The 23648-nt window shown below is 38.7% G+C and overlaps 1 protein-coding gene and 1 non-coding gene across 6 annotated transcripts in view; both read right to left on the bottom strand.

The window, feature by feature from the left end:
* Positions 1 to 23648, bottom strand: part of TMEM62 (transmembrane protein 62) — a 50591-nt gene that overhangs the window by 24589 nt on the left and 2354 nt on the right. For 2 of the 5 annotated variants that reach the window (XM_021673116.2, XM_012442266.3), the window contains exons 3-9: positions 23096 to 23233; positions 19786 to 19831; positions 10912 to 11053; positions 8667 to 8791; positions 8397 to 8519; positions 5531 to 5686; positions 4952 to 5111 (exon numbers count right to left, since the gene is read on the bottom strand). In XM_021673116.2, the coding sequence (XP_021528791.1) occupies positions 4952 to 5111; positions 5531 to 5686; positions 8397 to 8519; positions 8667 to 8791; positions 10912 to 11053; positions 19786 to 19831; positions 23096 to 23135 (792 nt within the window). In that variant the 5' untranslated portion in view covers positions 23136 to 23233. Of the gene's footprint in view, positions 1 to 4951; positions 5112 to 5530; positions 5687 to 8396; positions 8520 to 8666; positions 8792 to 10911; positions 11054 to 17804; positions 17973 to 19785; positions 19832 to 23095; positions 23234 to 23648 lie in introns of those variants that run through there. The other 3 variants (XM_064365959.1, XM_021673117.2, XM_021673118.2) reach the window with 2 other exon arrangements.
* LOC135270524 (U6 spliceosomal RNA) lies at positions 12596 to 12702 on the bottom strand. The gene has a single exon (XR_010338685.1). It is a non-coding gene; the product is annotated as a U6 spliceosomal RNA (small nuclear RNA).

Below are 23648 nucleotides of genomic sequence, written 5' to 3'. Positions count from 1 at the left end.
TTGAACTCATGGACATAAAGAGTAGAAGGATGGTTACCAGAGGCTAGAAAAGGTAGTAAGGGGGCATTGGGAGGGAGGTGGGGATGGTTAATCAGTACAAAAAACATAGACAGAAAGAATGAATAAGACCTATTATTTGATAGTACAAAAGAGTGACTAGAATCAATACTAACTTAATTGTACTTTTAAAAATAAAGAGTGTAATTGGACTGTTTGTAAAACAAGGATGAATGCCTGAGAGGATGGATACTCTATTTTCTATGATGTGATTATTATGCATTGCATGCCTGTTTCAAAACATCTCATGTACTCCATAAATATACACAGCTATGTACTCACAAAAATTAAAACTTTAAAAAAAATTTTTTAAAAGAAAAAAATGCACAAGAAAAGCTTGGACTATTTTGTCAAATAAGAAAGTAAAAAAATGAACAAAGACTACTGGGATTGTGTCAAAGGACTTAGTAGTCAACATGAAGAGGCTCCCACTAGCAAAAGGTGGAACAATTTGAGCATGGAAAAGAATAAATGCAATGGACTGAAACATATCAAGTATGTATTTTTTTAAACTTTGAATTTATAATAATATTAAACATAAAAGACTCAGTCACCTTTGGCAGATACTAAAGAATCAACTCATTATTCTGAAAACTAGTTTAGTAAAGGGGCGATGAGGAAAGAAGAATTTATCTTGCATTTCTTGTGTGACTCTGTATCTGGATACCAAATAGATGAGATAATTTTTTCTTCATAGGACTGTTCTAATTAATATTCCTATATAAGGAAAGAAAATTTGAATATTACTATTTTATAACTCTAATAAAAAAATGAATTTAGGTAAATATCATCAATGGCTACTAAAAACCCTTCAGTGAAAAGATAATGGAAGGATGAGCCAGCAGTGTGCTGGAGCAGGCCTGACAGTTCACAAGAGCCAACTGTTAAGTTTTGAGTAATTTTGCAGGCCACTAGCATGGCATTGGTAGCTTAAAACCAGCCATGGCTGAAATATTTATATTATGGGAATTGATACAAATTGGGGAAATGCCACAAATCAGGATCCTCTCCTTGATTGCAGTAACTTGCCCCAAGCTGGTTGCTAAATATTTACCAACACACCAGTGGATAAGGCTACCAACAGCTGAAGACACTGATGCATCTTAACATTATAGAAAGAGAAACAACCAAATATTATGAGCATCCTGTTAAAAGCATAAAACACCAGAAAAAGTAGTTTTGACAAAAAAAAAAAAAAAGATATAAATCTACCTATCAGTTATAGAAACTAAGAGGGAAGGGGATAGATGAACATGTTAAATGATACCACAGGGATGTAAACAGCAAAAATCCCAAAAACAGGGAGCTCCACAGGACCAAAGATTCAGCTTCCAAAACAAATAAATTATAAGGGGGGAAAAAAAGAAGGAGGAGGTAAGGGAGGCAATCTATACAGTAAAAGAGATGAAAGAGACAAGTCAGTTAAATGCAATGTATGAACCTTGATTGGATTCTGAATTGAACTAACCAAATGCAAATATACATATCTATTTATCTTTCTATCTATGTATGTGACATATTGGAATAACTGAACATTAGCTGGGTAGTTTGATATTAAGGAATTACTGTTAACCTTCCAGGTATGATATAGGATCATGGTTATGTTTTTAAAAAATAGTCCTTATCTTTTACTGATACATATTGGCATATTTATAGATGAAATGACATCATGGTGCAGGGAGGGGAGATAGGGATAAAGATGGAACAAGACTGATCATGAGTTGATCATTGTTGAGATTGGCTGATGGATATATGGGAGTTTATTATAATATTATCCCTTTTGTATATTTAAAACTTTCCCACTATAAAAAAGTTTTAAAATAATAAGAACTTACATTTGTGTTTTTTAAACTTTTATTGCTCAAAACATGCCTATATTAAATAAGTTATTTTTTTAAAGCAGGGATCTAGATTTCTCTAATGTTGGAGATTAGAGATTTCTAGCGTCTACTCTTTAAATTGGCAGAGTAGGCACAATAATCTTAAACTACTGGTACTCAAACTTTAATGCACATCAGAATCACCTGGAGAGATTGTTAAACTAGATTGCTGGGTCCTATCTCCAAAGTTTCTGATTCAGTAGGTTTCAGATGAGACCTAAGAATTTCAATTTCTAACAAGTTCCCAGGTGATACTGATGCCACTAGCCCAGGACCCACACTGAAAATTGATCCAAAGGTCTAGTTGCTAATAGACTGCAAGGAACCTATAGATATTCAATAAATCTAACAAGTAGGTAAAATATTAGATAATATAGAAATGTTTTCTCCCACAGATTTTGAGTTTCAATCTGACTTATTTACAGCTTACTGTATTTAAAAGGACAGAACTTTCCCATGAACGAATGAGGGGAGCAGGTTTCCTATTTAATACTACTCAGTAGGTTAATTGTCTAAAGTTATACATGTAAGAAAACAGAAAATAGATAAGTTATTGCCTGAGGTTGAGGATGTAAGGAAAAGAGACTGCAAAAGACACAAGAAAACTTTTGAGAGAAATGTATCATATTGCTTGTAGGTAATGACTTCAAGGATGTATACATATGTCAAAACTCACCAAATTGTATACTTTAAATATACAAGGTTTATTATGTTATTATATGTAAAGTATACCTTGATATCGTTGTTAAGAAATGTTAAACATAAAAAAGTATGTGATTTTACATTTTTACTAAGGATTGAATTAAGCAGCCAGAAATGTTTCAAAAAATGTAAGCTATGGGGTTTTTTTCTTCATAAAACTACAGAAGCTGTATGTATATCATATTAAGAAAATAATACACTGTGATTCTGAGGCACTCCAAGTGTTAGCTTCCCAATGCTAAAGTTGCTCCCACATCTTCTCCATGACTTTAAAGACAGGGAATAATTTATTCTAAGTGCACACGAACCTTCAAGTCTCTTTAAAATGATCCAACTTCTAATATGAAAGACCTTAAGGGTTCATCTCCAGCCATCTCTCCTTCTACATTCTTCTGTAAGTTTTTTCTTCCTTCTACACAGAATATTTTAAAGACAGGTGGCATAGCAAAATGTCTTCTCTTGTGCAGATGTACAAGTTTCCCCATTTACAAATTAAGGGTAAAACTACCCAAACGAAGGATTGTTTTGTGGATTAAGTAAAAAATTCTAAGTGCCTGGATTTCCTTAGAGGGAGCTCAGTAAATAGTTTCTTCTTGCTTAACTTGTCTTTGTTGGGGGGATAAAAAAGACAATGAAAGTACATATGTTTTCTGAAAAATTATTTGGTGTTTCAAATTAAGTCTTAACATTACAAGATTAAATAGTTAAAAAATGTCATCAAATCATAAAATTGCAGAAATTGACGCATGTGTGTGCACGAGCACGTGTGTGCAAGAAACTAATTTCTGAGCACAGCTTATCGCCTTAAGAATTTAATGAAACTGCTCCGTTTTGGTAATGATTATTACTTTCTACTCTGGCAGGTGCTAATAAATTCAATGCCCCAAACTGAATCAGAATAAGAAAAGGCAGACTGGTACTGCATATGCTAACAATGCTTATTCTCCTAACAAAAAAGTGCTTTGATGCGTTGGAAATTTTCTGTGTCCTGAAGCTTTCAAATAGTGACACAATTGTCCTACAGTTAGAGACAGCAATCCAAGATATGGATACATAATACATGTTTTCTGACTTATTCTATTACGTTTGGGTATACTGGAGAATTTGCCCCCATTATGAAAAGATTCTGGTCAAAGTTGGAAGAAAACAAAAGAATGATTTCCTGGAGTTAAAAACAGAGAGAGACTATAGTCACTCCTCTTCTCTTCTGCCTAGTTTTTAATCTAATATTAGAATTACTCGGCCGGGCGCGGTGGCTCACGCCTGTAATCCCAGCACTTTGGGAGGCCGAGGTGGGTGGATCACGAGGTCAAGAGATCGAGACCATCCTGGTCAACATGGTGAAACTCCGTCTCTACTAAAAATACAAAAAATTAGCTAGGCACGGTGGCGCGCTCCTGTAGTCCCAACTACTCAGGAGGCTGAGGCAGGAGAATTGCCTGAACCCAGGAGGCGGAGGTCGTGGTGAGCCGAGATCGCGCCATTGCACTCCAGCCTGGGTAACAAGAGCGAAACTCCGTCTCAAAAAAAAAAAAAAAAAAAAAAAAAAAGAATTACTCCTGAGTGCCTATTTTCAGAATATACTAAATACAGTGTATTCAATTTTGGGTTTTTTTTTTTTTTTGAGATAGGGTCTCTCTCTGTTGCTCAGGCTAGAGTGCAGTGGCACGATCAGAACTTACTATAACCTTGAACTCCTGGTGCACATGAACACTCAAGTCTTTTTAAAATGATCCTTCCATTTCAGCCTCCCAAATAGCTAGGATTACAAATGCACGCCACCACACCCAGCTAACTTGTATTTTTTTGCTGACATGAGGGACTCACTATGTTGCCCTGGCTGGTCTCAAAACTACTGGCCTCAAATGATCCTCCAGTCTCAGCCCAAATGTTTTCACTTTTTTTGTTTGTTTTGAGATAGGGTCTGGCTCTGTTGCCCAGGCTGGAGTGCAGTAGTGCAATCTCAGCTCACTGCAACCTCCACCTCCTGGGCTCAAGTGATTTTCCTGCCTCAGCCTGCTGAGTAGCTGGGACTACAGGCACACACCACCATGCCCAGCCAATTTTTGTATTTTTTTGTACAGACAGAGTTTCACTGTTTTTCCCAGGCTGGTCTCAAACTCCTGTGCTCAGGTGATCCAACCGCCTTGGTCTCCCAAAGTGCTGAGGTTACAGGCATGAGCCACCATGCCTGGCCCCAAATCTTTTTATTAAACATAGCTTCATTAACAATTGACGAAAATATTCCAAACCACAATTTATTGAGGCTACAGCTTAGTCATTTACACAGTGAATATAAATTACTAACTTACCTGGACGATTACCTCTATGTTATGTGTCCCACTACTGTAGTTTCTAGGATTCCACTTCAGTATGAAAATAGGACCAGACACATGAACAGCCTGGCCTAAATCAACTTCATCAATCATAACTGTGACAGAAGTAATGGTGGATAAGGAAAATGCCAAGATTCTAAAATTAGAGCATATACAAAACACATGGTTTTAGGTTTGTCATTGTTTCAGTAATGGAGAATAACCTTATGGTAACTTGCAAATTTTAAAAAGGTAGGCTATAAAGGAACGTGTACATTATGCTTATAGCAATGTAAAAGTATCCAAATAAAAAGGCTGGAATAAAATGAAACAAAAATAATAATGGTAGAATTATGGGTTTCTGAATGGTTTTTAAAATTTCATCAGCTTAAGAAAATGATACGCTTTTTAACTTAATGGGAACAAAACAGTAAGTAATCTATCTTTATATAATGTTTAGGTTATTGAGAAAACTAAAATGGGGCATCTCATAGCTTTCACATAGGAATACAATCACAATGACTTATTCTCCATTATTATCAAACTGAAAGTAAATTCTGAAAAATTGCTACATACCTGATGTGCGTTGAGTGAAGAAGTCTTTCTAGTGGTTCATGTTTAGCACAACAATATAGGAGTGACTTAGGATTGGTGACAAGAACCACAGGCCAATTGCCAAAGATCAAATCTGCAAAGCTAAAGAGGTCATGATCAAAAGCAAAAATCCGGTACCTAGAGACCAGATAATAAGGTAATTTAGTCACTTCACATTGTAAGAGGTCATGAAAGTAACATACAGAACAAATATAAAAGTACATAACTAGGACTTGTTTACATGATGAATTTGAATAAAAATTAAGTAATATTTTCTTTCTTTTTTCCCTTACCCCTATGATTTTATCCTTCACTTTTGTCACATAACTGGCCTCTGACTGGGGCAATAGATTCAACTGTGCTCTTGAACAATACCTGGTACGTGGCATGTACTCTTTAATTTTTAAATAAATACTGTTGAAGTAATTTATCTTATCCCTGTACTTTAAGACAATGTTGAACCTAAGACATTTATTGCAACCCTAATACCTGACATTGTTCATCCTATCAACAATGCTACATAAAATATTAAAATGGTTGATATGAACACAATTAAAAATCTTTCATGCTTATTTTAAACTTTTTTTTCTTTTTTTTTTTTTTGAGACAGAGTCACTCTGTCACCCAGGCTGGAGTGCAGTGGCGTCATCTTGGCTCACTGCAACCTCTGTCTCCCGGGTTCAAGCAATTTTCCCTGCCTCAGTCTCCCAAGTAGCTGGGATTACAGGTACCTGCCACCACATCTGGCTATTTTTAGTAGAGACAGGGTTTCACCGTGTTGTCCAGGCTGGTCTCGAACTCCTGACCTCAGATGATCACCCTGCCTCAGCCTCCCAAAGTGCTGGGATTATAGGCATAAGCCACCATGCCTAGCCTTAAACCTTTATTGCTATAATTTCAAAGAAATTAAAGTTGTTTTCATTTTCCAAATGCAATAACAAAAGGTATAAAATCTTCATTAAAGAATAACCAAAGTTTTATATTTTCTAACTTTTAGAAATAAGAAAAGAAATGATTCACTATGGCAAAAACAATTGTGCTCATCATATACTGTACACATTCCCCTGAATTTCCCAGTCTCCCTGGTATTTGGTTGGGACCATGTGATTAGTTTTGGCCAATGGGCTGTGAACGGAAGTGACACATATCATGCCTGTGGTCCAAAGTACTTAAGAGTGAGTGTGAGTTCTTAGTGCTCTCTTTCCTGCCCTGGAACTGACATGTCAAAATAGGTATTTTAAGATGGAGGAAGTCTGAATTACTGACTCACCCCATGGAAAAGAGTTGTTCTGACTTGTACTGAATTTATACAAATGAGATACATTTGTGTTAAGCCGCTGATATTTCTGGATTTATCTGCATCTACAACAAGGACTAGCCTAATATTACCAATATACTGTTTTTAAAAATTCTTCTATTGTTAACTAATACAATTTAAGTGTTTATAAAGGCAGGTAAAGGTTAGGTCCTTTCAGTAAACTCCAGATAAAACCCCAGGGTTGGAACACAGGCGAGCTGGTGGAGAGAGAAAGGAAATGGCTTCATAATTAACATTACAACTTGTAACTGGAGCACTTAGAAGAAATAAAGAAGCCGATCAAGGGTTAGTAAGACTATATTACAAAAGGCAATCATAGCCCAGCCCGCAGCCTCACAGCCATGAATAGACAAGTTCTAGCTCAAAGTAATTATAGTTGCCAAATAATCACAGGTTTCAAGCATAACTCATACAGTTTCTAAAAAGTGAACCAAAATGAGGAAATACCTTCCAAGATGTAAAGTTCCTTTTTAATTAATAGAAGTAGTTAAAAATAAAAAGATAACATATTCTGTGCAACAAATCTTTGTTGAGTACCTATTAACTGAGAGCACAGGGTTTGTGTAAAGTAAATAACTGTATTAAACAATAAGATACTCCTCTATACTTGATAAACTATTTCATTTAAAGACTTCTTTTAAAAAAAACCATATATCTAACTATACTACATGATTTTGATAAACATGTTTTCTGTTAGAGACCTTAACCTGAAAAAAGCCAACTATCATCTATTTGAAGAACTTAAATTGCTATCATCTTGTAGCATTAACCAGTATGGTAGATACAAAATTCAGGAGGAAAAAAATGACACTTCCAGTACTAGTATTTCTCAAATTGTGGTGCATAGACCACCCAGCAGCCTTTCAAAAAATGCAGTTTGGGCTGGGCATGGTGGCTTATATCTGTAATCCTAGCACTTTGGGAAGCCGAGGCAGGCAGATCATCTGAGGTAAAGAGTTCAAGACCAGCCTAGTCGACATGGTGAAATCCCATCTCTACTGAAATACAGAAATTAGCCGGACATGATGGCATGTGTCTGTAATCCCAGCTACTCGACAGGCTGAGACAGGAGAATCACTTGAATCCGGGAGATGGTGGTTGCAATGAGCTGAGATGGCGCCGTTGCACTACAGCCTGGGCAGCTGAGCGAGACTCCATCTCAAAAAAAAAAAAAATGCAGTTTGAGTTTGTTGGACCCTAATCCAGACCAACGCAATCAAAATCTCTAGACATAGTGCCTGAAAATTTTTATTTTTCATAAGCTCCCCCATAAGTCTTGTGCACACTAGAGTTTGAGTCCATTTCATAATGGACATATCTTGAAAATCCAACATAACACAGTGATAGTTAACATCACTGCTGTGACAAGGTTTCTGCAAAATGACAAAGATTGCAGAGACACATATTACTTTAGAAAAACAGAAATATCACAAGGTTTTCTTTAACTGTAATCATCCATGATATCTGCAAGAAAATTATCATTGCTGTGGCAAAACTTATAAGTTTTATTCTGTGGGGAGGTTCCCTTACCTTCTATTATCCTTCCAGTCTCCCACCTCAAGTTCCAAAGTGCCCTGGAAGTGACGAGTGTGCAAAACAGGCATGAGTCCACCAAGTGTATGGAGATGTCCACACAAATAAGCTATAGCCGAACTAACCAATGAAAAATAAATGAAAGAAATGAACAAAGATAACTTGTGAGGCCAAACTAATAAAAATGTCTTGCCAGAAAAGCAGAATAGGTACAGCAAAATTAAAAACTAAAAACAAATGAATTCTGATTTTGGAAGCTTGTCTCACCTCATTATTGACCGGATTCCTGGTGATGGAGAAAGAATAGTGGATGTTGTAAAGTGTCCAAACCAAATTGTATGGTTGCTCTGACTACTTTCCTTGGCCAGTAATAAGAGCTCCTCCATCTGTTTCTGAAATGGGAGAAGAATGGAAGGATCTTAAATTAGGGCTCAGACTAAAATCTAATGTCAACAGATTAGGAAACTCCTCTGAAGATTTATAATAATAATTGTATGTTATCTAGGCCTTAAACCCTACTAGTTAATGACCAGTATGGACCTCTGTGGATTTCAAACTGTTTCCATATACATTATAATTCATTTGATCCTAAAAATAACACTGCAATAGGTATGGTAGGTATTAACCTCTTTTAATAGATAAGGAAACTGAGAAATAAAGCAGTCATCACTAATCTTTATAGCTTTGTATAACACATTACAATTAATAAAGAGGATACTGAAACTAAACTTCTAAAATAGTAACATGGAAAGACTTCTACCTAAATGTTTATTACAGTTCTGATAATAGCCAAAAACTAGAAATCATCATCAAGTTGTAATACATCCACATGGTGGACTACTACTCAGCAACAGAAAAGAAAGAACTGCTGATACACACAACCATATGGATGGATCTCGGAAACATTATACTGAGCTAAGGAAGCCAGACCCAAGAGTACATAGTGTATGATTTCATTTATACAAAATTTTAGAACAAACAAAATGAATCCATGCTGGTAGAAAACCAATCAGTTATTCCCTAGTAGGTGAAGATAACTGTACAAGGAAATTCTTTAGGATGATGGAAATGTTCTACGTCTTAATTGTGGTGACAGTTATGCCAGTATATACATTTGTCAAAACTCTTCAAACATTTAAAGTGAGGATATTTTTGGTACGCAAATCATACCTCAAAAGTTGATTTCAAAAAATAACTGGTACATATATAAATATGCATTAATATTATCTGTAAAGTGCTTACAACAATAAATTTCTGGGCTCTACCCTTAGAGTTTTAATTTGGTAAGTCCAGGGCAAGGCCAAGAGATCTACATTTTGTAACACTCCAGTTGGTTTTCATGTACATGATCCTCAAATTCTACCTTAACACAATACTAAGGAATGGGATTTAATGTGAGTTAATTAACCCTGACTAAAGACACTTGATAGATAGGAAACAAAACAGAACGTAACTAAATAAAATGCCTAAAGTAACACAGTGCATTTGACAATATTCTGTTCACTTGATTTCATATTCTTTCAAACTCTCATATAACTCTGAACCTCTTAATTCTAATTTAGCAAATTCTGCTCTTTATTACATTTATTTCTATACTGGTCTTATACTTCCCCACTAGATTAAACACTCTAAGAGTCTAAGAATTGACTTTATTACCTTTGTGTTCTTTCATATGAGTTCACATGTCTTACTTGGGGGGATAGGCTTATTAAATAATGAGTTGGCATTTATTGTACCAAGAAATAATAAGAGGTTCTTAAATGAGACTTTCCACACAGTTTAAATCCAGCAATCACCTAGCCTTGCCAAAATACTTGAAAATAAACTTACTGATTTCAATAGTTGTCCTCTTTTGTTAAAAAAAAAATAGAGACCAGCTGAGCACAGTGGCTCATGCCTGTAATCCCAGCATTTTGGGAGGCTGAGGCAGGTGGATCACTTGAGATCAGGAGTTTGAGACCACCCTGGCCAACATGGCAAAACTCTCTCTCTACTAAAAATACAAAAATTAGCTGGACATGGTGGCACATGCCTGTAATCTCTACTTGGGAGGCTGAGGCATGAGAATTGCTTGAGCCAGGGATGTGGAGGCTGCAGTGAGCCAAGATCACACCACTGCACTCTAGCCTGGGTGACAGAGCAAAACTCCATTACAAAAAAAAGAAAAAAAAGACCATTAGTCAAAATTGGCAATTGTGGGAACTTAGGAATATACCACACAAAGCTATAGGTCCTGTACCCTGCAAAGTGCATCCTGCACCCAGTACCTATTTAATAAAAGTTTACTCCATGAAGTGTGAGATACTTCTTTCTTAGATTTTGGGTCAAGAACAAGGATAGGAAAAATAGTGCTGAAATAGCCAGTAACTTCTAGCCATACCTGTAACCAAGTCAAATTTCTCTCCAAGCCTTCCTCGATAACAACTACTTTATCTATGATAACTTTAAATGATCCACATATGTCTATGAAAAAATAAGTAAGCTACAAAGGGAAGTAAGATGTTTACTACACCTTATCTAAAATTCCAAAGAAATTATAGGGTCTCTTAGGCCCTGGATTTAAGGTGGCATCCACAGAGATGAACGAATAGTTGCCAAAGGGAGTACTGTGGACATAATGGAAAGAGCCATCTCTACGTACAGCAGAATATTTCCTAAAAAATAGAAGACAGGAGAGTGTTAGTGTAATCATAAAAAGACAGTGCTTTAAAATTCCTTCCCTAATACCACACTAGATTTTACCTTCCCTTGAAAAAGAGATTTGCTGATCTGACAGAGAAATATACTCAACTAGATCCACAATGGATAAGCTGATTAAGTTTCAAAGTTTTTCTCCCGTTGTCCCCAAAGACTCATGCAAACTAATTCATCAATAACCAAACACAAGTTCACCAAGTAAAGCTCAGAAATAAGATGGCTCTTTTAGGCAGTCCACTAGATGTTCAAAAAGAAACAAATCAGAATCCAGTGGAACAGTATTTATCAATCATTTGCAGATTTAGTGAGGGCCTACTAAGTACCTGGAAGAATTCTTGGTGTAGTGAGATATAAGCTATTTACTTCTTGAAACAGGACTACAGAGGTTTAATTCACAAGAAAGACTTGCAAAGAGGAAGTCTTCAAGCAAGGAGAAAAATATTGGTCTAGGTCTGAGTTGTTAAATCCTTTTTGGTTCCTAAAGATATATGATAACATACACAGGGTCTACATCCACTAATGAAAGTTCACCACCTTAAGTGTCAACAGTGTTCAGGTGTCCATAAAACTGCAGAGTGAAGACCAGGAAGAAAGGATGGATAACACTGTACAGAGCAGGTACTCATTAAGTATGTGTTGAATAAATAAGAAGGAAAGCATAGATTTTATTGGGGGGGTATACCTATATTATTCAAATGTCAAAATATTATAAGAAAAGTTGATATTATCTTTTATCTAAGTGTCTTACATGATTTTTACCTAACGGCATATATTTAAAAATACAAATAAATTCCTGAAACTTAATGGGCTAGTGGGCCACAACAGCCATCAAATATAATGTAACCCAAATAAATACATTATATAGACATTACAACTAATACTCAGAAATTAGTCAAACCCAATTTAAACAACGTCAATTAGTTCTATGGCCTATCTCCTTGGTATTTTTTAACTTTCTATCTTAGGGTTTTATTCTAAATTAAAATTTTTACTTATTTTTTTCTTGCTTATTTTATTTTCAGCTATTCCTCAGAATCTTACAATCTTACATATGTTGTTTCCTTTCTTGCATTTTTGATACATTAAAATCCAACTGTCCAAAAATAAATCCAACTATTTGAAAACACAAGTTAAAATACATGACGCTAACATAAGATGGGATTTTGGCATTCTATGGGGCTTTTTTTTTTTTTGGGACAGGGTCTGGCTGTCACCCAGGCTAGAGCGCAGTGGCAAGATCTCAGCTCACTGCAACTTCAGCCTCCTGGGCTCAAGTGATCCACCCACCTCAGCCTCCCGAGTAGCTGGGATCAAAGGTACATGTCACCATGCCCAGCTTATTTTTATATTTTTGTGAGATGGGGTTTCACCATGTTGCCCAGGCTGGTCTCGAACTCCTGGACTCAAGTGATGCATCTGCCTCAGCCTTCCAAAGTACTAGGATTACAGGCATGAACCACTGCTCCTAGGCTCTCTGGGGCAATTTTTTTTTTTTTTTTTTTAATATGGAATGCTTCACGAGTTTGCATGTCATCCTTGCGCAGGGGCCATGCTAATCTTCTCTGTATCATTCCAATTATAGTATATATGCTGCCAAAGCAAGCACTCTCTGGGGCATTTTTAAGATCAATATTTAATTTTTTTTTTCTTCAGACTGATATTTCTGTAATATTTTTATTTTTATTAAAATGCCATTTATTAAATTCAGATAAAGTTTAGGTGGCTAAAAACAAAAACATAAAGGTAAGAAACTTTAAAGTGACTATTTACTTTGCTTTCCCAATAACCACTCAGCCCCAAGTCCTGTTAATTATCTTTGAAAATGTCTCCTAACTTCCCACAGTCACCATCAAAGATACAAACAGTTAACAGGAAGTGAAAGATTCTCATCTCTGTTCTTTTCTTTTCTCACATTAACAAAAGAGAACAACCTCTTCTTCCAATTTATGGTGACTCTAATTATATAAACTCAGTTAACCAGTGCTTTTTGACCTATCATCCTCAAATTGATGTCACCATCTCCATATCCAAGAATCTAGTTGAGATGGGAATGTCTTTCCATATCATGACTGGACTATTGCAGGACCATCCTATTTGGTCCACATAACTCCAATATCTCTTTTTTCCTTTTTACCTCATCTCTTTTTCTTTTTCATTCTGAGGTTGCCCTTTATAAAATATTATTTTGGGTCGGGCGCAGTGGCTCACGCCTATAATCCCAGCACTTTGGGAGGCCAAGGCGGGTGGATCACGAGGTCAAGAGATCAAGACCATCCTGGTCAACATGGTGAAACCCCATCTCTACTAAACATACAAAAAATTAGCCGAGCATGGTGGCACGTGCCTGTAGTCCCAGCTACTCGGGAGGCTGAGGCAGGAGAATTGCCTGAACCCAGGAGGCGGAGGTCGTGGTGAGCCGAGATCGCGCCATTGTACTCCAGCCTGGGTAACAAGAGCGAAACTCCGTCTCAAAAAAAATAAATAAATAAAATAAAAAATGAAATAAAATATTATTTTGGCTGGGCATGGTGGTTCATGCCTGTAATCCCAGCACTTTGGGAGGCCGAGGTGGGTGGATCACGATGTCAGGAGTTCAAGACCAGCCTGGCCAATATGGTGAAACCCCATCTCTACTGAAAATACAAAAATTAGCTGGGCGTGGTGGTGGGCACCTGTAATCTCAGCTACTCGGGAGGCTGAGGCAAGAGAATAGCTTGAATGCAGGAGGCGAAGTTTGCAATGAGCCAAGATTGTGCCACTGCACTCCAGGCTGGGTGACAGAGTAAGACTCTGACTCAAAAAAAAAAAAAAAAAAAACCAATATTTTAATTGCCTCCTTAAGAACTTATGCTGGATTATGAACTATTACCCATCACATCTCAACTTCTATGCTTGTTACTTAAGACCTCCATAAATTAGACCTAAGCTACCTATCCAGTATCACACTAGTCCTTGGTATGAACGTTGATTCTGGTGATACCAGTTTCATTACTGCACCTGCAAAGTTCATTCTAGCTTTTTTTTTTTTTTTTTTTTTTGAGACAGAGTTTAGCTCTCGTTGCCCAGGCTGGAGTGCAATGGCTCAATCTCGGCTCACTGCAACCTCTGCCTCCCAGGTTCAAGCAATTCTCCTGCCTCAGCCTCCCAAGTAGCTGGGACTACAGGCTTGCACCACCATGCCTGGCTAATTTTTTGTATTTAGTAGAGAGAGGGTTTCACCACGTTGGTCAGGCTCGTCTTGAACTCCTGACCTCAGGTCACCCACCCACCTTGGCCTCCCAAAGTGCTGGGATTACAGGTGTGAGCCACCATGCCCGACCGATTCCAGCTTTTAAAACTCTGTTCATACCTATCCTTTTGCCTAAAATAACCACCTTGGTATGTCTTACTTCTTCAAATGCTACTCATCTTTTAAAATTGAACACATTTTATGCTTCTTTTATAATGTCTTCTCTATGTCCACCCCATGCTGATCTCTGCCTTGTCTGATTTCTCGTAGTAGTGATTATCATGTGTGCTAAATAATCTATCATTTCATCGGCGATTCCTTCACATTCTTTTCTAGTTGTTTCCTAAATAATTCTGATGTCCCTTAACTAAACTATCAGTTCCTTGAAGGCAAAAGCCAAATTTTTAACATTAGCTCTTGTATCTCTCACACTATCCAACTAAGGATGAATTCTCAATAAATATTTGCTACATGATTGACTGACAAAGCAGAACAAAGCTACTGAATACCCTGAAACTGAAAAAAACTGAATTGCAACCAAAAGAGGAATCTAAACATAATGAAACTAGAGAATTGGTTTCTAATTCAGAGATCCCCTGTCTTTTTCACATTCAATGAATAAAGATTATTTTAATATTTGTGTGGCACAAGGTGAAAAGATAAAGCAGCCAGGTGACTAACTGGGCTCTCCAGCCATCACAGAGGCCAGGAGAATCAGTATCTCAGGATTCTGAAAGCCCAGTGATCTCAGTATTGTGGTTGACAAACTCTGATATAAAAGACTTCCTATGTACCAATGGCTTAAAAAAATTTTTTTAAAGCCTGTGTGGAATATTAAAAGTACCATTGGTCAACACAAAACATTAAACTATATGCATACCTCAGAGATATTGTGGTTCCTGAGCACCACACCATAATAAAGCAAATATTGCAAATAAGTGAGTCACACGAATTTTTTGGTTTCCCACTGCATATGAAAGCTATGTTCACAGCTGGGCGCAGTGGCTCACACCTGTAATCCCAGCACTTTTGGAGGCCGATGCAGGCGGATCACGTGAGGTCAGGAGCTTGAGACCAGCCTGGCCAACATGGCGAAACCCTGTCTCTGCTAAAAATATAAAAGTTAGTCAGGCATGATGGCACATGCCTATAGTTCCAGTTACTCAGCAGGCTGAGTCAGGAGACTCACTTGAACCAGGGAGGTGGAGGTTGCAGTGAGCTGAGATGGTGCCACTGCACTCCAGTCTGGGCAACAGAGTAAGATCTTGTCTCAAAAAAAAAAAAAAAAAAAAAAAAAACAAAGTTATGTTTACACTATACTATAGTCTATTAAGTGTGCAATTGCATCATGTCTGAAAAAACAATGCACATACCTTAATTTATAAATACTTCCACTGACTGGGCATGGTGGCTAACGCCTGTAATTCTAGCATTTTGGGAGGCCAAGGTGGGTGGATCACTTGAGCCAAGGAGTTCAAGACTAGCCTGGGCAACACATCGAAACCCTGTCTCTATAAAAAAAATACAATAATTAGCTAGGCACGGTGGCTCATGCCTATGGTCCCAGCTACCCAGGAGGCTGAGGTGGGAGGATCACTTTGAGCCTGGGAGATGGAGACTGCAGTGAGCTGAGATTGTGCCATTGCACTCTAACCTAGGTGACAGAGTGAGACTCTGTCTCAAAAAAAAACTTTACTGCCAAAAATACTAATGATCATCTGAGCCTTCAGTGAGTCAAAATCTTTTTACTGAGGGAGGGTCTTGTTTTGATGTTGGTGGCTGCCGACTGATCAGAGTGGTGGTTGGGGTGGCTGTGGCAATTTATTAAAATAAGACAATGATGAAGTTTGCTACATCAATTGACTTTTCTTTTCGCAAGATTTCTCTGTAGCATGCAACGCTGCTTGACAGCATTTTACCCAAAGGATTCCAATCCTCTCCAACACTGCCATTGCTTTATCAACTAAGTTTAGGCATTATTTCTAAATCCTTTGTTGTCATTTGAAAAATGTTCACACCATATTTACCAGGAGTAGTTTCCCTCTCAAGAAACCACTTTTTCTGCTCATCCATAAGAAGCAACTTGTCATCTGTTCATGTTTTATCGTAAGATTGCAGCAATTTAGTCACCTCTTCAGGCTTCACTTCTAATTCTAGTTCTCTTGCCATTTCCACATCTGCAGTTACTTCCTCCACTGAAGTCTTGAACCCCTCACAGTCATCCATGAGAGTTAAAATCAACTTCTTCCAAACTCCCGTTCATGTTGTTATTTTAACATCCTCCCATTAATTGCATCTGTTCTTAATGGCATCTAGGATGGTGAATCCTTTCCATAAATTTTTCAATTGACTGCCCACATCCATTAGAGGAATCACAATCTATGACAGCTACAGTCTTATAAAACGTGTTTCTTAAATAGTGAGAGTTGAAAGTTGAAATTACTCATTGATCCATGGGCTACAGAATGATGAATATTGTGTTAGCAGGCATGAAAATAATATTCATCTCCTTGTACATTGTACTCAGAGCTCTTGGGTGACCAGGTGCATTGTCAATAATGACCACTGATATGGAAAGGAATATTTTTTTCATTCAATAATGATCATTGACATTGAAAGGAATACTTTTTTCTGAGCATTAGTTCTCAACAGTGGACTTAAAATATTCAGTAAACCATGCTGTAAACAGATGTGCTATTATTATCCAGGCTTTGTTGTTCCATATATAGAACATAGGCAGAGTAGATTTAGCATAACGCTTAAGCACCCAAGGATTTTCAGAATGGTAAATGGGCACTGGCTCCACTTGAAGTCAACAGCTGTGGAGCAGGAACCCACATCCAGCAACAGAGCCCTTTGCTCCTCCTTCAGAATGAATGGAGACCAGAAATCAGATATTTCTGCCCAAGAAAAGCAGGATTTCATTCTGCGCTTCTCCCAGATAGTTAGAGTACTGACTGAGGATGAGATGGGGCACCCAGAGACAAGAGATGTGATTGCCCAGCTCAAGGAGGTCCTGGAGTACAGTGCCATTGGAGGCAAGTATCACCGGGCTTTGATGGTGCTAGTTGCATTCTGGGAGCTGGTGGAGCAGAGGAAACAGGATGCTGATAGTCTCCAGCAGCCCTGACTGTGGCTGGTGTGTGGAAATGCTATAAGCTTTATTCCTGGTGGCAGATGACATCATGGATTCATCCCTCACCCATCGGGGACAGATCTGCTGGTATCAGAGCTGGGCATGGGTTTGGATGCCATCAATGATGTGATGCTTCTGCAAGCATGTATTTACCACCTGCTGAAGCTTTATTGCCAGGAGCAATCCTATTACCTGAACCTGATACGGCTCTCCCTGCAGAGTTCCTATCAGACTGAGATTGGCAGACCCTGGACCTCATCACAGCCCCCCAGAGCAATGTGGATCTTGGCAGATTCACTGAAAAAAGGTACAAATCTGTGTCAAGTACAAGACAGCTTTCTACCTTCCTGTAGCTGCAGCCATGTACTGATGGTGAGAGGGAGCACGCCAATACCAAGAAGATTCTGCTGGAGATGGGAGAGTTCTTTCAGATTCAGGATGATTATCTTGACCTCTTTGGGGACTTCAGTGTGACTGGAAAAGTTGGCACTGATATTCAGGACAACAAATGCAGCTGGCTGGTGGTTCAGTGTCTGCAACGGGCCACTCCCAGAACAGTATCAGATCCTGAAGGAAAATTACAGGCAGAAGGAGGCCAAGAAGGTGGCCTGGGTGAAGGCCCTATATGAGGAGCTGGATCTGCTGGCCACGTTCTTATAAGATGAGAAAGAGTTACAGTTACAGCCACATTATAGATCTCATTGAACAGTATGCAGCACCCTAACCCCAGCCATCTTTCTGGGGTTGGCCTGCAAAATCTACAAGCGGAAAAAGTGACCTAGGTACAGCAAGGGCACAGAGAAGAGGCTCTCAATAAATAAATAATTGTGTAACCTTCTACAAAAAAAAAGTAATCAGCTGCATTGACCCCTAGCAATAGTCAGCCTGTCCTTTGAAGCCAGGGATTGACTTCTCTCTAGCTATGAAAGTCCTAGATGGCATCTTTTTCCAAAAGAAGGCTGTTTCATTTACACAGAAAATCCGTTGTTTAGTGCAGCCACCTTCATCAATTATCTTAGCTAGATCTTTGGGGTAACTTGCTGCAGCTTCTCCATCAATCAGCACTTGCTGCTTCACACTGCACATATATGTTATGGAGTCAGCTTCTTTCCTTAAACCTCATGAACCAACCTCTGCCAGCTTCCAACTTTTCTTCTGTAGCTGCCTTACTTACCCCTCTCAGGTTCCACAGAATTGAAGTGAGTTAGGACCTTGCTCTGGATTAGGCTTTGGCTTAAGTGAATATTGTAGGTGGTTTGATCATCTATCCAGAGCACTAAAACTTTCTCCACATCAACAGTAGGACTGTTTCACTTTCTAATAATTCATCTGTTCACTGGAGGAGCACTTTTAATTTCCTTCAAGAACTTTTCCTTTGCATTCACAACTTGGCTCACTGCTCCAGCTCAAGAGGCCTAACTTTCAGCCTATCTGAAAGCCTTTCAACAGCCTTCCTCACCAAGCGTTATCATTTCTACCTTTTGATTTAAAGTGAGAGATGTTGGACCCTTTCTTTCACTTAACACTTAGAGGCTATTGTAGGGTTATTAATTGGCCTAATTTTAATATTGTTGTGTCTCAGGGAATAGGGAGGCCCCAGGACAGGGAGAGAGATGGGAGAACAGCTGGTTGGTAGAGCACTCAGAACACATACAACATTTATTGATTAAGTTCCCGGTCTTATATGGGCAAGGTTTATAGCACCCCAAAACAATTACAATAGTAACATCAAAGGTCACTGATCGCAGATCACCATAACAGATATAATAATAATGAAAACGTTTGAAATATTATGAGAATTACCAAAACGAGATACAGAGACACGAAGTGAGCACATGCTGTTGGAAAAATGGCTCCCATAGACTTGCTCAAGGCAGGCTTGCCACAAACTTTCGATTTGTAAAAAACGTAACATCTGCAAAGTGCAATAAGGCGAAGCACAATAAAACGAGGTATGCCTGTATATGAAACACAAAGAATTAAAGGAAAGAAAGAAAAAGTCTAAACAAAAAGAATAGCATCTGTCACAAAAAGACAAAAAGGCTCATTTTTCTAAATTGCCAGAGATTCTCTATAGAAAAATTTTATCTGTTAAAAAGTGTTTTCAGCTAGGCACAGTAGCACATGCCTGCAGCCCCACCTACACAGGAGTCTAAGGCAGGAGAATCATTTGAGCCCAGGAGTTCAGGGCTAGCCTGGGCAAAATAGTGAGATCCTGCCTCTTAAAATTTGTTTTTAAAGTTTTCTCTCATTAATTGAATTGACTGCACCCTCCTTGTAACACTGACTCTACATCGTGGTCTGTCTTCTGTTTATTACAGTACCTGTAATAATTCTTGACGCTGTCCAGACTTGGAATATTGAATGCATCTAATTAAAAAAAAAAAAAAAAGCAAACATTCATCCACCTTAAAAAAATGAATGCAAACATTTTCTTTAATGACTAAAGGAAAATGATCATACTTTCTGTAACAATTCCCCCCCCAACACATAACCCCAGGGTAGAGCCATTTCATTTATTATTCACCAAATAGTGGAAGGACTAGGAGACAGGCCCATCCTGGACAACCTCCCATTATTGCCATGGGTTTCAGTTTGCTTCCCCAACCTGGAGGTGCTTAGCCTAGGAAAAGGGTAGATTCAGCCCCTGACACAGAACAGAGTCCAGGTGGCCCTGGCCTTACCACCAATTCATGAACTCTCACCATGGCCCATCTCTCTAGAGCCACTGAGCCTCTCTTAGAACCAGTATGGCTAGACTCTGAGTTGCTGGGTCCAATCCAAACAGGCTGGACTCTGAGTTCTAGACTCTAGGCTGGCTAAAACTCTGGAATCTTGATTCCAGGATGTGGGTGGGATGGACTTAGGTCCCAAGTTCCAGGCTAAGCCAGGGGCCTTCAGGGCTGCAACAGGTAGGTGCCTTCATGGCTAGGCTTCTTGGGCAGTGGTACCTTTTCAGGATTGGGGCCAGGGCTGGAGTTGGGACAAAATCTGTAGAGACAGTCAATGTCGGCAAACCAAGAGTGGTAGGCCCGGCAGAGAATGACCTGGAGCAGAAGCAGCCAGCAAGCAAGCAGCATTGCAAATGATGGCAATGAGCACCCCCTTGGGAAAGGGCTGCCCCATGACAGGCAGCCCACCCTCAGACCAGCACAGAAAGTAGAGCTGCCTCAATGGCAAGGCCTATGCCAGAGTGGAACTCTGGTATGACCAGCCTTCCATGGAGGCTGTCCTGTCTACACACTCAATGATTTCTGGGCAGTGGAGATATCCACTTGCAGTCTTAAGCCTAAATACAGCCTAATGTACATCTGTGGAAGGGTTGGGACAGTGGGATGTTCAGTTTTGACTGAGGTTCCAGCAGGGACAACAGTCCCTCCCCAAGCTCTCTGCCTCTCCTGGCACAGACTTAGCTAGCCATGGTGTGACTGGGGCAGCCTCTGTCATCTTTCTATAACACTTATTTGTTTCTTGAGACAGAGTCTCACTCTGTCACCAGGCTGGAGTGAGTGGCATGATCTCGGCTGACTGCAACATCTGCCTCCCGGGTCCAAGCGATTATCCTGCCTCAGCCTCCTGACTAGCTGGGACTATAGGTGTGCGCCACCATGCCTAGCTAATCTTTGTATTTTCAGCAGAGGTGGGGTTTCACCACACTGGCCAGGCTTGTCTCGAACTCCTGATCTCAAATGATCTGCCCACCTCGCTCTCCCAAAGTGCTGGGATTACAGTCGTGGCCGCCGTGCCTGCCGTGCCTGGCCTCTATAACACTTTTAGTGGTAAAATGCCTACCAATTAGATTGCTACTTTAAAATTTTGATATCTTAACAAAATTCACATTATCTAGAAACTTATTTAAGGCATCTAGTATACTAGAGAAAAACAGGTACTTTGAATTCTATACCATTCAGAATATCAATTTGAAATTATAAGATTAAACTGTAGTTGCTCTTGTTTTAATCCTGTGGTTCTAAAAGCCAGCAAGAAGTGGATTCACGCCTGATCTACTGATCAAATAAAGTAGACAACTGTAGTACTTATCTAATAAAAAAGTTGATACTTAAATACTTTATACTTAATACATCAATACTTAAATACTTTATAAATCAAACAAATCTACTACCATCAGGACTCTTCTGGAGAAGAGTTCATTTCCTTACCAACACAACGATAATTTTAAAAAGGGAAAGGATTATCTATTTTCCTGTTCATGTCTGTGGAGATTTGTTTTCAATTTAAAATATTTAGGCTAGGTGCAGTGACTGACACCTGTAATCCCAGCACTTTGGGAGAACAAGGTGGGAGGATCACTTGAGGCCAGGAGTTCAAGATCAGCCTGAACAACATAGCAAGACCCCAATTTCACAAAAAAACTTCAAAAATTAGCCAGGTACAGTGATGCACACTTGTAGTCCCAGCTACCTGAGGGGGCTGAGGTGGAAGGATCATTTAAGCTTAGGCCAAGGCTGCAGAGAGCTACGCTAACACCACTGCACTCCAGGCCAAACGACAGAGCAAGATCCCATCTTAAAAAAATAATAATAAGCCAGACATGGTGGCTCACGCCTATAATCCCAGCACTTTAGGAGGCTGAGGCGGGCAGATCATTTGAGGTCAGGAGTTTGAAACCAGCCTGGCCAACACGGTGAAATTTTGTCTCTTCTAAAAATACAAAAACAAAACAAACAAAAAAAAACACTAGCCAGGCATGGTGGTGCATGCCTGTAATACCAGGTACGCAGGAAGCTGAGGCAGGAAAATCACTTGAACCCAGGAGACAGAGGTTGCAGTGAGCTGAGATCGCATTACTGCACTCCAGCCTGGGCGACAGAAACTCCGTCTCACAAAATAATAAGAATAATAAATTTTAAAAAGAAAAAATAAAAATTTTTAAAATTCATTCTTTGTGACTTACAGTTCTATGGATTTTGACAAATATATAGGGAACCTGAAGTCCACCACCACAATCAAAATACAGACTAATTCCATCACCACCAAAAACTCTCCATGATGCCTCTTTGCAGTCAACATCTCTCCCAATCCCTATCCTCTGGCAACTACAATCTGTTCTCTATTGTTCTACCTTTTCATATAAATGAAATCATACAGTATGCAGACTGAGGGGGTTTGGCTTCTTTCACTTAATAAAATGTATATTTTTAAAAACATCTATCTGTATGAGTTTTGCTAAAACTCATGTTTCTTCCATGTAAAGAAGAAAGGACCAGGGGGTGGGAAGCAAGGGGTGGGATAGCATTAGGAGAAATACCTAATGTAGATGATCAGTTGATGCGTGCAGGTAACCACCATGGCACATGTATACCTATGTAACAAACCTGCACATTCTGCACATGTATCAGAGAACTTAAAGTATAATAATAATTTTTTTAAATAAGAAGCAACATATGTCACACAAAAAAAGGACCATACTAATTGTCATCTCAAAGGCTAACAATGACATCTGACATTTTAAAACCACATTATATAGTTGTATTTCAGAGTTGTGACCTTTAGTATATGTAAACCTATGTTACAATGTCCCATTTTATAATTTTACAATCTAAGTTGGAAAATCCAGGTTCCTGAAGGGGGAAAAAAATCTAGTCTTTATTATATCTGGCTCTTAACTCTTACCATGATTTCCTTTTATATCCAACCACTTGGTTTTTTCCATGACTCTTGTCTTCTTCAGAATACCCTGGTAGGTTTGCCATTCTACTTCATGCTGCCTGGATCCCAGTTGTTCCTTTGTTTTGGCATCTGTCAGGTCTCCTGTAGGTTTACAGAAGAACTGAATCACAATGCAAAATAAACTCCTGGGGGTTCAATTTTTTTTTAGATATGTACACCAAAGGAACATCAATACTTAAAGTACTCAACATGTATAAGCATAACTGCTCATGAGACCACCAATGTCCAAAGCAAGCCGTCCAAACTAACAAGATTTTCTTAGCAAGGGCTTTGTTTCTTATAGGTTAGCGAATGCCTGTTTAACCTCTTGTGATACTAGAAATGGGTTGTCTAAAAAATCCTTTTTTTTTTTAGGCTAGTCAAGTGAAGCAGTGGGAGTGGAGAAGGAACAAAGAAATCTGTAACTGGTTGTGATCAATTAGTTGTAAACACCACTGCACTCAGACCAGTGTCTAAAAAGTCTTTAAAGAGAACAGTACAAGATGCATTAATAGAA

The sequence above is a fragment of the Aotus nancymaae genome, unplaced genomic scaffold, assembly GCF_030222135.1.
Source record: "Aotus nancymaae isolate 86718 unplaced genomic scaffold, 86718_ANA_hifiasm-v0.15.2.pri h1tg000062l, whole genome shotgun sequence".
Taxonomy (NCBI): domain Eukaryota; kingdom Metazoa; phylum Chordata; class Mammalia; order Primates; family Aotidae; genus Aotus; species Aotus nancymaae.
The sequence above is the reverse complement of the archived record's forward strand: the minus strand, read 5'-3'. Positions and strand labels throughout refer to the sequence as shown.